This window comes from Dichotomopilus funicola (genome assembly GCF_033296635.1).
Source record: "Dichotomopilus funicola strain CBS 141.50 unplaced genomic scaffold C8A04scaffold_24, whole genome shotgun sequence".
NCBI lineage: Eukaryota > Fungi > Ascomycota > Sordariomycetes > Sordariales > Chaetomiaceae > Dichotomopilus > Dichotomopilus funicola.
The window spans coordinates 239,775-253,293 of NW_026944045.1; the positions used below are offsets into that span (position 1 = coordinate 239,775).

Here is a 13,519-nt window from a genome sequence, read left to right on the forward strand (position 1 = left end):
GTTGCTCCACTTTCTTCCGCACATGAAAGGAGTGTACCGCACTTATCGTCAGGCATTGTCAAGGAAATCGGGTTTTCAATCGTTTATGAGTCTAGAAGATGATTATATCCATCCGTGTTGACTCACGTTCAGAGGTTCGCGATATCTTTCTCAGTTCGCTAACCAACACAGTAATCAAAAACCGTAGACTGGTGTCATCCATCAGCAATGGCTACATTCTACCACTGCACCGACTGATACCGGGCCAAGATCCTATCAATTGTATACCCGGTTCGGGGGAAGGGAGTCAACCATAGAGTAGCCGCCGTTTGACACCCGACGGCCGGCCGATCCGAGCAGAACCTCACCTCACTTCCCCTCCCCGCAGTGGGGGATACCGATCTCCAGGTCTCATTCCTAGCTTGACCTCGACGACGCCAGGGGCAGAGGGATGACGCAAGGGACCAGGTTCTCTTTTTTTTTTTTTTTTTCAAAACCGATCGGCCTTCCCGAAGCTCTAGCCGCAACACGGCGCGCAACAATTCACTTATCTCGGGTTGCATTGTTGCGAGATCTCCCGCTCAGCACAGAGCACAATAATCTATTTTGCTGCAGGTCGCATCGTTTGCGAGATCTCCTCCAATTTCTCCACGTGGGGTAGAGGGGCGAGACAGGGCCATGAATTTTCCCAGTTGGAGAAAACTCTCGAGCCGGTGAGGAGAGGTCATCGAGTGGTAGTGAGCTACAGGCTGTGAGCCGAGGCCCCAGTTTCTACTTTACCCGGCGGGAATACACACAGGCAAGGACGCGATCGGCGACCGTACCCGCCATGGGTTGTTGATATCAGAGGGACATAAAGATGGGACCTAGGGATATATCCACGACCGTGTCCTGGTCTTGGGTGGTTGTATCTTGTGCATGCTTGCTGCCACGAAGTCACGATGAAGTTCTCACCGGCACTGAGATGGGCATTGGCCGCGGCCATTTCTACCCAGAGCGCCACGGCGTTTGAGTACCCGGACTGCACCGAGGGACCTCTGGCGAACAATACGGTGTGCGATGTGACCGCTTCACCAGCCGACCGGGCTGCTGCCCTGGTCAAGGCGTTGAAGATCGAGGAGAAGCTCCAAAACCTCGTCGAGTGCGCACTACCCTCCTCCTCCCCGCGTCCGACCACAGCTGAGAAACGTGCACAAGATATAGACTAACAACCCCCAAGCATGAGCAAGGGCGCTGAGAGGCTTGGCCTCCCGGCATACGCCTGGTGGAGTGAAGCGCTTCATGGTATCGCGTGGTCCCCTGGAGTATCCTTCAGCTTCGGAGGGGGGGATTACTCCTCGGCGACCTCTTTTGCCAACATCATCACCCTCTCAGCGGCATTTGACGACGATCTAGTACACCAGGTTGCGACGGTGATCAGCACAGAGGGCCGGGCTTTCGCCAATGCCGGACACGCTGGTCTGGACTTTTGGACGCCCAACATCAACCCGTTCAAGGACCCTAGATGGGGTCGCGGCCATGAGGTGAGTGCAGACCCGGGAGTAGAGGGGCTTGGCTTGGGGGTTTGGAGATGACAGTGTTGCTGACTGGACACAAAGACGCCTGGTGAGGACCCTGTCCGCATCAAAGGATACGTCAAGGCGTTGCTGTCTGGCCTAGAGGGCGACGACAAGTCGGTACGGAGGGTGGTTGCAACGTGCAAGCACTTCGCGGCGTACGACTTGGAGGGCTGGGGCAGCGTCACGCGCCACGACTTCGACGCCTTGGTCTCGACGCAAGACCTGGCGGAGTACTACCTCCCGCCCTTCCAGCAGTGCGCCCGTGACTCGAACGTCGGCTCGATCATGTGTGCGTATAACAGGATCAACGGCGTCCCCGCGTGCGCCAACACGTACCTGATGGACGACATTCTCCGTAAGCACTGGAACTGGACTGAGCACAACAACTACATCACGAGCGACTGCCAAGCGATCCGGGACTTCCTGCCCGGTTACCACAACACCACGCAGACCGACGCCGAGGCGGCCGCGTTGGCTTACAACTCGGGCACCGACACGGTCTGTGAGGTCCAGGGGTACCCCCCTTACACGGACGTGGTGGGGGCGTACAACGAGACGCTGTTGTCAGAGGATACCATCGACACGGCTCTGAAGCGCCTGTACGAAGGTCTCGTCCGTGTTGGATACTTTGACCCAGAGGATGGCAGCCCATACCGGTCGCTCGGGTGGGCCGATGTCAACACCCCGGAGTCGCAGGCTCTGGCGCTGCAGTCGGCCGCGGACGGCCTGGTGCTGCTCAAGAACGACGGAACTCTCCCGCTCCTGGATCTGGAGGGCAAGACAGTAGCTATCATCGGCAACTGGGCCAACTCCACGAACAGCATTCTTGGCGGCTACAGCGGCACTCCGCCGTACATCCACAACCCCATCTATGCGGCCAAGCAGCTGAACCTGACCTACAAATACGCCGATGGCCCGTTGGCGGAAACTGCCGATGATGAAGACACTTGGACGGAAGACGCGCTCGCAGCGGCTGACGAGGCCGACGTGATCCTGTACTTTGGCGGCACCGACACGAGCATTGCGGCTGAAAGCCTCGACCGTGAGTCCATCGCGTGGCCGGCTGCGCAGCTCACCCTTCTCGAAACCTTGGCTGGCCTTGGTAAGCCCCTCGTGGTGACCCAGCTCGGCGACCAGGTTGACGACACGCCGCTGCTTTCCAACGCCAATGTCTCTGCGATCCTCTTTGCCGGCTACCCGGGCCAGTCTGGTGGTACAGCTGTGCTTGACGCTATCACCGGTCGCGCCGCGCCTGCTGGCCGTTTGCCTGTCACGCAGTACGTGGCCGCATACGTCGAGCAAGTTCCCATGACCGACATGACGCTCCGACCTGCCAACCCTCTGCCTGAGGGCGACAACAACAACAACCAAGCCCGTAGCGCCTCCAACCCGGGCCGCACCTACCGCTGGCTGCCCAAGGATCACGCCGCGCTTCCGTTCGGCCACGGCCTGCACTACACCACCTTCAACCCGGTCTTTGGCGATATTGACCCAGCTAGCTTCACCACCGCCGACCTCGCGGCCGGCTGTGACGCGGCACACACGGACCTCTGCCCCTTCCCCGTGCAGTTCCCCATCTCGGTCGAGAACACCGGGGACAGCGTCACATCCGACTACGTGGCTCTCGTCTTCGCCCGCGGCTCGTACGGCCCAGAGCCGTACCCGCGCAAGACTCTGGTCGGATACACCCGTATCCGGGGCATCAAGGCTGGGGAGACTGGCGTCGGGACTGTGGAGGTGCAGATTGGTGATATTGCCAGGGTGGATGAGAAAGGCAACCGGGTGTTGTATCCTGGCTCGTACGAGTTTGTGCTGGATGTGCTGAACGAGACTAACGATGACGGCGAAGTTGGTGAGGGGAGGTCGGTCACGTTTGAGGTGACTGGGGATGAGGTTGTGTTGGACGAGTTCCCGCAGCCGCCGGAAAAGAAGTAGGCTGGGAGGTTAGAAGTTGGTGGTGAGTGAAAGTAAGGGATATGGGGAAAAGGTTGGATTTGATGGGTTCAACCCATGTTCAGTTCAGTGCAGTATGTTTAGTATATAGAGTTGAAGTATGTACATCATCACTATCTATATCCTCGACCAGACGTACCCACTGTGAAAATCCGTCATAGGCATCCGCTTTCTGACCGCCTTATGATGGTCCATCATTCATCCGCTAACGAGGCTGACACGGTATAGGAAGAACGGAACATAGTCGAGCCGCGGCAACGAGGCCTTTAATTACTTGGAAAATCCAGTGACTCTCGGTACATCAACGATATTTAGGCGGGCATTGTGATAAGGGAGGGGCGGCGACTGAAGAAAGGAAGCACCTACTAACCCCTTAAATTAGTACACCAAGTAAGAAGTAACCGCGGACTCTGATCATTGTGTCGTACGATACAGAAAACAGGTGGACATACAAGGTAAACTGAGGATATATCACAAACGCAACGCTTATTATGCATTAAATAAATAGCTGTTGAAGCAGGCCACCGCGCCGGAACCTTCTACCCATGTCCAACCGTCTAGCCCTGCCCCCCTCTTACACCGTCTCCTTTTCTAATCCGCTCTGTGGCGACGACCCCTTCTCGCTCTTCTCGCCCACCTCTGGCAGCGCCTTCTCCTCGTCCCGCAACGGGGTCCCAGCCTTACCATCCGCCGCAGCCTCATTCAGCTTGTCCTCCTTAGACTGCTTCATATGCTGCAGCCCCGTCTTGTGCTCCGTGTGATCCTTACTCAAGTGCCGCGAGCCCACCAGGAACGATAGAAGCAAGCCCAGCCCGGCAAACGCCACGTACATGATGTACATAGTGCGCAAGCTGGACGCGTAGGCCTCGCGCGCGGTCTCGCGCTGCTGGTCGGGCAACTGGTTGACCAGCCCCACGCTGGACGCGGCGTTGGCACCGGAGAGCAAGTCGGCCACGTTGGGGCCCAACTCGTCGCGCAGGCGCGGGTACTGCTTTTGCATGCCGTTCTGGAACACCACGCCTCCGACGACGATGGAGATGGCGGTGAAGAGCTGGCGGACAAAGGCAAATGTGCCCGTGGCCGAGGCCATGTCGCGGGGTCCGACAGTCGACTGTAGTGCGATGAGCGGAGACTGGAAGTTGGGCCCCACGCCTAGGCCGCCGACGATCTGGTATAGTACGATCTTGGCCCAGTTGGGGGTGTCCTCGAGGTTGGTGAAGAGGCCGAAGCCGAGAGTCATGACGGCCATGCCGAAGATGATGGGCGGGAGGTATTTGCCGGTCTTCTTCACGTACAGGCCCGTAGCTGCGGACATGAGGGATAGTGACATGACCCAGGGGAGGATGTACACGCCCGACATGAGCGGGGAGGCGCCGAGGACGGCCTGGAAGTAGAGGGGGAGATAGTAGCTGCCGGAGATGAAGACGAAGCCGTGCATCGCACCGACGGCTAGGGACGCGGCGCTGGACCGCATGCTGAACAGGTGCATCGGTACGACGGGGAATTGAGCTAGCTTCCACTCAATGATGACGAACAGGGCGGCCACAACGAATCCGAAAACGATGAGGCAGATCACGGTGGGCGAACTCCATGGGTAGCTGACACCGCCAAACTCGAGGCCGAGCAGAACCATGAGGGTCCCTCCGACAACGGTGATGGAACCGAGCCAGTCGACCGCCTTGAGGCCCTCACGCATCGGCGTTCGGGGGTTGTGTAGTTTGAGAACGAAGGCAAGAATGGCCATGCCCACGCCCGAGATGGGTAGGTTGATGTAGAAGCACCATCGCCAGGTGACTTTGGTCGTGAAGACACCCCCTAGGACTGGCCCGACGGCAGAGGCGACAGCCCATACCATGCCCATCACACCGAAGAAGACGCCTGTTCCCTAGTTAGCTTGTGAACTTTCCTCCTTCCTTTGCTTATCCTTTGTTTTTCTCAAAGGAAAAGAACACCACCAAAAAAAACCAAAAAAAAAAAAGAGAGAAAAAAAGACTCACCTCTTTTCCGCATCGAAAACAAATCACTAATACAAATATTCACCAAAATCACAATCCCTCCACCCCCAATCCCCTGAATCGCCCGCGCCACAATCAACATGCCCATATTCACACTCACAGCACTCAACAACGACCCAACCCAAAACACCCCGACCGCAATGAGCATAATGGGCTTCCGCCCCCAAATATCCGACACTTTACCCCATACGGGTGCCCCCGCGGCCGTGGCGATCATGTAGGCCGAGCCGATCCACGTGAACCCCGTGCTGGAGTTGAACTGCTGCGCGATGGTGGGGATAGCGACCGTGACGATGGTTACGTCGAGGGCTGCAAGGAAGAGAGCGGATGCGAGGGCAAGGATGATCATGGTGGTTTGGAGCTTGGTGCGTGTTTCTTCTGGAGGGGGCATTGTTGCGGCTGCGGTTGAGGGGCCGTCAACGGCGTTGGTGTCGGTGTTCGCATTGCTATCAGCGAGAGTGGTGGTTGTAGCTTCGGCGGTTGGAACTGAAGTCTCGGTTTGCGGAATCTGAGTCTCATTTACGCTCTTCAGGTTTTGTGGTAGTGCTGATGGTGGTTGTTGATCTGGGTATGTCTGGACTTTGCGCACAGTAGTGCTCGTCGACGAGGCTGTGTCGTCCCCGCTGCTGGGCGTTGAGTATTCTTTTTCATTTTCCGGCCCGGGACCGGCCCCGAGTGGGGACCCGGGCGCGGGCGTGGTCGCGGTCATTTTCCACGCGATGTCTCGGGAATGTCTTGTGTGCTTTGTTCTTGGATTGGTGGGCGGCGACGATCTCACGTTCAATGGACCAAGCTGTTGACGCAAGAAGAACGTGGCACTGAGTCAAGTTTCTCCTATTTGTGAAAGATCGAATGAGAAAACTTGGCCGTGGTTTCCTACCTTGAACCCAAGAAAACAAAAGATGAAAGGGGAGGAGAAACAATCCAAAGTTGCGCGCCAGTCTTAAAATTAAAAATTATCCCAAGCGCAACGTAACGTCTATATTTTCTTAACCCCGTTGAGCAGTCAAACACAAGGCGTCCGCCCGGGAGAAAAGGAGGGGTGGAGCCGGCCGGGCGAGCCCGATATCCGAGTGGATAACAAATTTCATGCCAGCCTTTCGAAGGCGACACCAACGCGCTGCGCAGACGAAAAGGAAAAGTCGGGCTCAAAGGTCCCCTCGACCTCGCCGCAAAGGGACAAATCAGGAAGCTGGGCTCGTTGGAGGGAGGTTCTTTTTGGTCAGCGTTTCCCCACCGCTTCCTTCTGTCGGTGTCGAGAACCCCGGGCACCGACAGGCTCCCGTGGTAAAGGGAATTATTAATAACTGAGTTAACTGAATAGGGCCTCCGGCAGCGACAACGTTGAAGAATTTGGTGACTCAGGTGACTCGTGAGCAATGAAGAAAAGAAGGTTATGCCGAAGAACTGTCACGCCATGCTCGCATGGCGTTGTCTTCTCCCTCTCCCTCCCTACCTACCAAACAAACCCTCCTTCCTTTTCTGCTTCGCCGTTCAAGTCTCCCCTCCCCCTCCTTCGCGACTCTTGTACGAATACAGGTCCGGATCCGTCCCTTTTGTCTTCTGCAGCGTTGTGGCCCAATTGCGCACACCACGGGCCGAACAACGGGCAGCTGTGGGTCACTCGTAAGTCCGGGTTAGATCCGAAAGCCGGCAGTTGGTTCCCGTGTTCCGGCAGCACCTGCTTGTCCACGCTTGTGCACGCTTGCAGCGCGGGGCCCCCTGTGGCTCCTCTGGCGTTGCCGCTTTTTGCCTGCCGGTGCTGGCTCTCAGTCATTGCCGGCTTCTCAGAGAAGCAGCAAGGGCCCAGATCCGCCGTGGGAAATGGCGTCGTCGGAAACTCAGTCGTATACCGTTAGCCCCGACATGATGACGGGAGTGATGGGACAAATTATGAGCCGAAGCGAGACGGGAAGTAGGAGCACAAACCCGTGTGTTCCGCAGTGAGACAACTTTTGTTTGCTGTCCCTACCGGGCGAAAACACCCTATACGGATGAGAAACAAACAGCTGCAACGCGGGAAAAAAAAAAGACTCAAGACCAAGTCAAGGGTGGGTAAGCCAAGCCCTGCAGTTGGGATTCTACTCGCATACATAGTACATTAGTGAAAGTAAGACATTGTGGTACGCAAGAATGTCAACAGACAAATCAATTGATTGGTAACAGCAAGGCGCCTCTATCAGAGCACTCGCTCCCGTATCTTCAATCGCGTATTGGCCGCTCAACTCCAGGATGATGATGCATGCATGCAGTATCTACATTATTCTGCGCAAGATGTATACAAGCAGGCAGACGGAAGAGGGAAACAACAAGAGAAGACACTATATAAAGTGGGTGGAAAAAAGAAAGAAGGAAATCCATCAACGCCGGGCGCGAGCACTAGCAGCCGCGCTCAGCGCCGTCGTCGACGCCGCGCGTTCCATCCCGTTGGCCGGCGTCGAGGGGGCCGGGGTGGTGCTGCGTGTCGGTGGGGCCGAACGGTTGTGTTGCATATGCGCGCGCACCAAGTGGCCCGCGGCTAGGGCAGAGCAAAGCGAGAGTTCACCGGCCAGGACCGCGGCGGCGACAACACGAGCCAGACGCCGCGAGTTCTCGCCGGGGCTAGTTGGGTGCGGGCCACGCACGCCGAGCATGTCGAGCATGGCCGCCTGGGGTTCGAGGATTGTGCCGCCACCGAGGGTACCAACTTCGAGCGAGGGCATGGAGACGCTGATTTGGAGGGATCCGCGGAGGCTATTGCAAGTTAGTAAGAAGTTGGGAAAAAAGAACAGAGGGAAGAAAAAGACATGGCGACTCACTTCTTCATGATGGTGATACAGTTGGCGCTCTCCACCACCTGGGCCGGATCCTGACCTGTCGCGAGGAAGACAGCCGCAACAATGTTGGCAGCATGTGCGTTGAAGCCACCAACGGACGCCGCCATGGCAGATCCGATCAGGTTCTTGTTCACGTTGAGCTCCACCATGCTGTCGACGTCCGTCTTGAGCACCGACTTGACAACCTCAGCGGGGATGATAGCTTCAGCCACCACACTCTTGCCACGGCCGTCGATCCAATTGATAGCCGCGGGCTTCTTGTCCGTGCAGTAGTTGCCGCTGACCGAGACGATGTTCATGTCCTCAAAGCCCTCGCTCATCATAACGCTGAGCGCGTGCTCGACTCCCTTGGAAATCATGTTCATTCCCATGGCGTCGCCAGTAGTCGTCTTGAACCGAATGTAGAGGTTGGTACCGGCAATCGCAGTCTTCATGCTTTCCAAACGAGCAAAGCGACTTGTCGAGTTGAATGCCTTCTTCATGACCGATTGGCCCTTCTCCGAATCCAACCAGAGCTTGGCCGCGCCAGCCCTCTCAAGAGTCTCAAAAGTAACACAGGGGCCACGAGTCATACCATCGGCGGTGAGAACCGTCACAGCACCACCGCCAGAGTTAATCGCCTTGCAGCCTCTGCTAGTACTGGCGACCAAGACACCTTCTGTTGTGGCCATCGGGACGAAATAGCTTTGACCGTCAATGACGAGAGGACCAGCAACACCAACCGGCAGGGGCATGTAACCGATAACGTTTTCACAGCAGGCACCGTGGACCTGGGCCCAGTTGTAGTGTTGGTAGGGCAGCTTGGATCGCTCAAGGATGCCGGTCAGGTCGGAAGTGGCCTTGGTCCGGGAAATGATAGTCCGGCGGACCTTGACGGCACGAGTGAAATCCTTGAGCGTCTTTTCCAGGGCGTAGCCAGGAATCTTGCCACGCATCGAGAGAGCAATGACTTCCTCGTCATTGAGTTCGTGGGCACGCTTCTCCAGAAGCATCTTCTCCAGCTCCTCCTTGCTGCGAATAGTAAGAGGAAGATCGGGGTTCTGAGGTTCAGCGCGAGAAGAGGGTTGCGAGTTTTCGCCTTCGTCGTCGGTCAGAGCCGGAGTGGGCGGGACAGAAGGCGGCGAAGGCGGGGGCCGGTACCCGCCGACAGGAAGCGTGGCCGACTCAGTGTCGTTGAACTTTTGCGCCTGGGCCAGCTCTTTGGGGTCGATGGGGTGATCCGGGACATTAGGGTCCTTGATGCCCCATCTTGCCGCGTTGAACAGGTATCCATTAAGAGCGACGCTCAGAGCGAGGGCGACCACAATCCACTTGGAAAGAATGGGGTCTTCCAAGCTCTTGAGAATACCACCAACCATACGACCTCCGACGCCATACTCGGAAAGGTCAGCAAACCCCTCATCCTCGATCTTACCGAGAGACTGGGGAAGGTCGTAATGAATCGAGGGGAACTCGAGTTCATAACGAATCGGGGTCAGAACGGAAACAATAGTCTCACGACCTTCCAAACGGGCAGCCTCAAGCACCATGTCCAGCCCGTTAGAGGCAACCTTGAAGGGGTCAACAGGCGGGGGAGTGACAACGCCGCCCAAGCCCCTAGCCCAGGAGGAAATGTGCGAGATAGAGTTGGCGCTGCGGAAGGGAATCGTGCACAGGTTGAAGGCGTTGATCAAGAAGAAGCCCGACACCATAACAACCTTGAACTTGGGAATGTGGGTGATCTTAATCTGGCGGCCAAAGATTGTCGTGCCCGGTTGGTCCTTGCCGTCAGCCCGCGCCCAGTCATTCTCTTGCGCGACAGTCTCGGCAACACGGTGGCTGACACCATCATCCTCAAGGGCCCGCCGCATTTCAACGTGGCGCTTGATGCGGTTGATCTCCAGCTTGATGCAGAGGATGGCGGTGTAAAACGAGAACAGAAGGATGCAGTCGAAGAACAGGATCCAGGCAGCCAAGAAGCAGAATTGCTGGAGACCACCCTGAACGCCGGAGGCCGCACCGAGAACCAAAATTCCGATCTCGATGGCGTAATCCTTAACAATCCCAAAACCTTTCTCCTTGATCGCCACGTAGATGGCGGATTGAATGAGGCTGCCAGAGGCGTCCGTCTTCTTGCCTTTGTTCGAAGACTTGTCTTGCCTACGGTGCTCGATCGCATGAGACAGCACAGCCCGGGTAAGGACAATGTTCTTCTCAAACCCGATAGTAACAACTAAGAAGGGCAAGCCCTCGGAAAGCAGGACCATGGACACCGGGACGCCGAGTTTTGTCGTAACGAAGAGACCAAATAGGAAAGCGAACGTCGAGGAAAACAGGACACTCATGGCAAGCCAAAAGTTGGAACCCATACGGCGCATCGAGAGGAAGAGCGAAACGAAGGTGAGGTGCATCGAGATGTAGCCCAAGGCCATAATAACGATGTCAAGCGTCTCGGCGTTCTTGAGCAGGTCAATGAACTCAACCCACGCGTTGCGAGCCCAGCGAGCAAGGCTGCTCCTCGTTTGAGCCCTCGCGGCCTTCATGATCCACATCCGCTTCTCATGGCCATCCTCAGTCTCTCTTGTCTCCTGAGACGGAATATCGTTGGGAATTTCCTGGGCCGTTGCCAGAAACTCGGGGGCCTGGTCATAGGGAACCGAGAAAGCCAGCGCACTGTCTTGCGAGTAGGTGCTAAAGGAGTTCGAGGTGGAAGGGAGCGACCGGATGGAAAGATTCTGAGGGGTTGGGACGGCATTGACGACCGGGGCGGCCTTGGCGGGGTCCGACGACATCGACTCCGGGAAAACGAGGGTCAGGAGGGCCAGATGGTCGGCAGACGGCGGGATCGAGGCGTTGACATCGTAAGGCTGCCACTTCCATGCGGTATCACTGGCGGCGCGAAGCAGCCGGCTCCCCTCCGTGAGCGAAGACCATTCAGCCTTCCTCACATTCCTGGTAGCGTCGAACAGGCTTTCTTCGAGAAGGCCAATGTAGGATGTGCTCGCAAGCAGAGCAACAATGACAATAGTTTGGATCGGGTGTGTTGAGGTGATCCGCGAGAGAACTTGGAGGAGTGGCGTGACTTTCTTGTTCAGCCATGAGGGCGCGACGTTTTGCGAAGCCGGCTGCTCCCCACGAAACCGCGAGGGCAGGAGGTTGGAGCCAATCATTGTGGTGTTGAAGAAATGCGACTACCGAAGCCCAGGCAACATCGAGGAGGTTCGTTTCGTGGGTTCTAGCGTACTTGGGGGAACCTGGTTCGAGATCATCCGATTAGCTTCCGAGACCGCAGCCAAGATAAAAAGGAGAACATCCTGATGTCCTAAATCCAAGGATAGCAAGCGTGTGCTTATTATCCAAAAAATGGGAGCCTTCCGTGACGACCGAAGTGCCATGAAGGCCGCTCCCGAACGGCGTCGGTGCCGTCGTCGTATTGATGCGCGTCGTCACGGGAATTGCCCAGTAAGGAGAAAGCTGCAGACACCTACCGAGCAGCGACTGGTGGGCAACACCCAGTCCAAATATGTAACGAAAGATGCTATGCAATGCACCGGGATGACCAACCCGAAGACACCGGCGAGTGCCGTGCAATGCCTTCTGGAGGTCTTGTTTGGGGTGTGATGAACCAGAAAAAAATCCCCAGCGGTTTTCAGGGACCAATTTCTCGAAAGCTCGGGCCGACGATAACGGAAGAGACACAGGTGCAGGCCAAGTGCAGCACAGACTTGACAGCCTGGTAAGGCACTGCGTCGTGTTATTTGAGCGAAGTCCCCTTGTTGGTGCACGGGAACGATGTTGAATTGGGCGTTCGTCGATAGAAGGGAGCGGGAAGCAAACCACCGAGAGGAGACCAATCTCTCCTCGCTTGTCCGAGGCGGTGATCGATCTTTAAAAAAAAACGAGAATTTCAATCTGCTGGGGAGCCGGGCTGGGCTATCGCCGTTTTCACCACCCACCCAGTTTGCCTGCAATCCCCTGGCGCACCGTTTTGCGTAACGGCTGCTAAAGATTGGTCTCGGCCCAAAAGCAACTCCCAGGCCGGTTAGCGCGGGAAGAAACGGACGGCCTGGCAATAACCGTTGCATACCTGCTGCAAAGCAGCCAGCAGCTGCTATCAGTCTACCCCTGACTTCACTCCTCATTCCAGTTAGCTCTTCTACAACAGAACTCCACCCAAAAGATCGCCAGCAAGCCGTTTCCAACAGACTCTTGAGGCGGTCAGGGTCTTGGTCAACGACAGAAAGCCACGATTGCCCAAGGTTGATAACTAACTAGTTAACTGACGTTAACTCGAGGGTATCCTTCTCGGTCAGCTTTTCATACGACCAATTCGAAATCCGGGGCCGCTCTCAACTCCCTTAATTTGGCAAGTTTTCACCCGTTCCATTCCGCTTTCCGTCGGTTCCACCTTTCCATGAGTTATTGGAAGACGAGAATCAAGGTTAGACGCACAGCGCATGGCATGGCAATCTGGCTGCCGCCAGAAATCGCAACGCGGTTTGTGGCCGCCCCCACTTAATAAACGGATTGCGGCGGGTCCATCTTGGGAAACGGAGTGACGAAGCCAGCCCGGGCTGTGCCACGATTCCTCTCTCGTGGTGAAAGCGGTCTCACTTGTGGTGCGCGATGCATGACGACCCATGCAGTTGAATCACCTAAGAGAGTAAATATTTACTTTCTGACTAGGGTTTTCACTGGCAGATTGTGTGCGTTGAGAAAAGCGATCAACAATTCCCTTTTCATGCCCCAACCATTTTGAATGATAACCGTCCCATGTCCACGGGCAACACTGAGGATCGAAACCTTCAAAGTTCAAGCCACCAGGGTGAGTTGTTGCAAAACGGAGCATTGCCACATGATCGTTGCCTCGAATCCATTTTCAATGGATATCTTGGTACATTTATCGCTTCGTTTCGAACGACGACTTCAGCGCTTTCTCAGCGGCTTACGGCACTGGATGTGGTGATTCAAGGAAGCCACCCAGCCTTAGCTAAGCGGTCTCTTTCCACGCCAAGCACCTCTCGTCAGGCACCTCGCGCCTCTCTGCTTCTTTTGCCAAGAGGCCCTCAACCACTAATAAAGCGATTTGACGCCCTATCTTATCGGGCGCTGCCCCTCCATGGTACCGACCATATGGGCGTGAGCCCCGCGGTTTCCTTGTGACTACCCGCCTTACCGATGCAAGATGCAATGGGACAACTGCAGGTCTTTTGAACTT

General features: G+C 56.3%; 3 protein-coding genes across 3 annotated transcripts; 1 reads left to right on the forward strand and 2 right to left on the reverse strand.

The window, feature by feature from the left end:
* Nucleotides 1-920: 920 nt before the first annotated feature.
* Nucleotides 921-3,473, forward strand: C8A04DRAFT_11520 (putative exo-1,4-beta-xylosidase bxlB; the record flags this gene model as incomplete). The annotated part of the gene is made up of 3 exons (XM_062777001.1): nucleotides 921-1,120; nucleotides 1,199-1,502; nucleotides 1,578-3,473. The coding sequence occupies 3 exons, from the start codon at nucleotides 921-923 to the stop codon at nucleotides 3,471-3,473; spliced, it is 2,400 nt and encodes a 799-aa protein (XP_062637792.1).
* A 592-nt stretch (nucleotides 3,474-4,065) lies between these two features.
* On the reverse strand, nucleotides 4,066-6,215 carry C8A04DRAFT_36666 (major facilitator superfamily-domain-containing protein; the record flags this gene model as incomplete). Its single annotated transcript, XM_062783602.1, has 3 exons — nucleotides 4,066-5,369; nucleotides 5,489-6,014; nucleotides 6,096-6,215. 3 exons carry the CDS (start codon nucleotides 6,213-6,215, stop codon nucleotides 4,066-4,068), a joined length of 1,950 nt encoding a protein of 649 aa, XP_062637793.1.
* A 1,651-nt stretch (nucleotides 6,216-7,866) lies between these two features.
* C8A04DRAFT_36667 (3-hydroxy-3-methylglutaryl-CoA reductase) lies at nucleotides 7,867-11,471 on the reverse strand (the record flags this gene model as incomplete). Its single annotated transcript, XM_062783603.1, has 2 exons — nucleotides 7,867-8,239; nucleotides 8,305-11,471. 2 exons carry the CDS (start codon nucleotides 11,469-11,471, stop codon nucleotides 7,867-7,869), a joined length of 3,540 nt encoding a protein of 1,179 aa, XP_062637794.1.
* Between the last annotated feature and the right edge of the window lie 2,048 nt (nucleotides 11,472-13,519).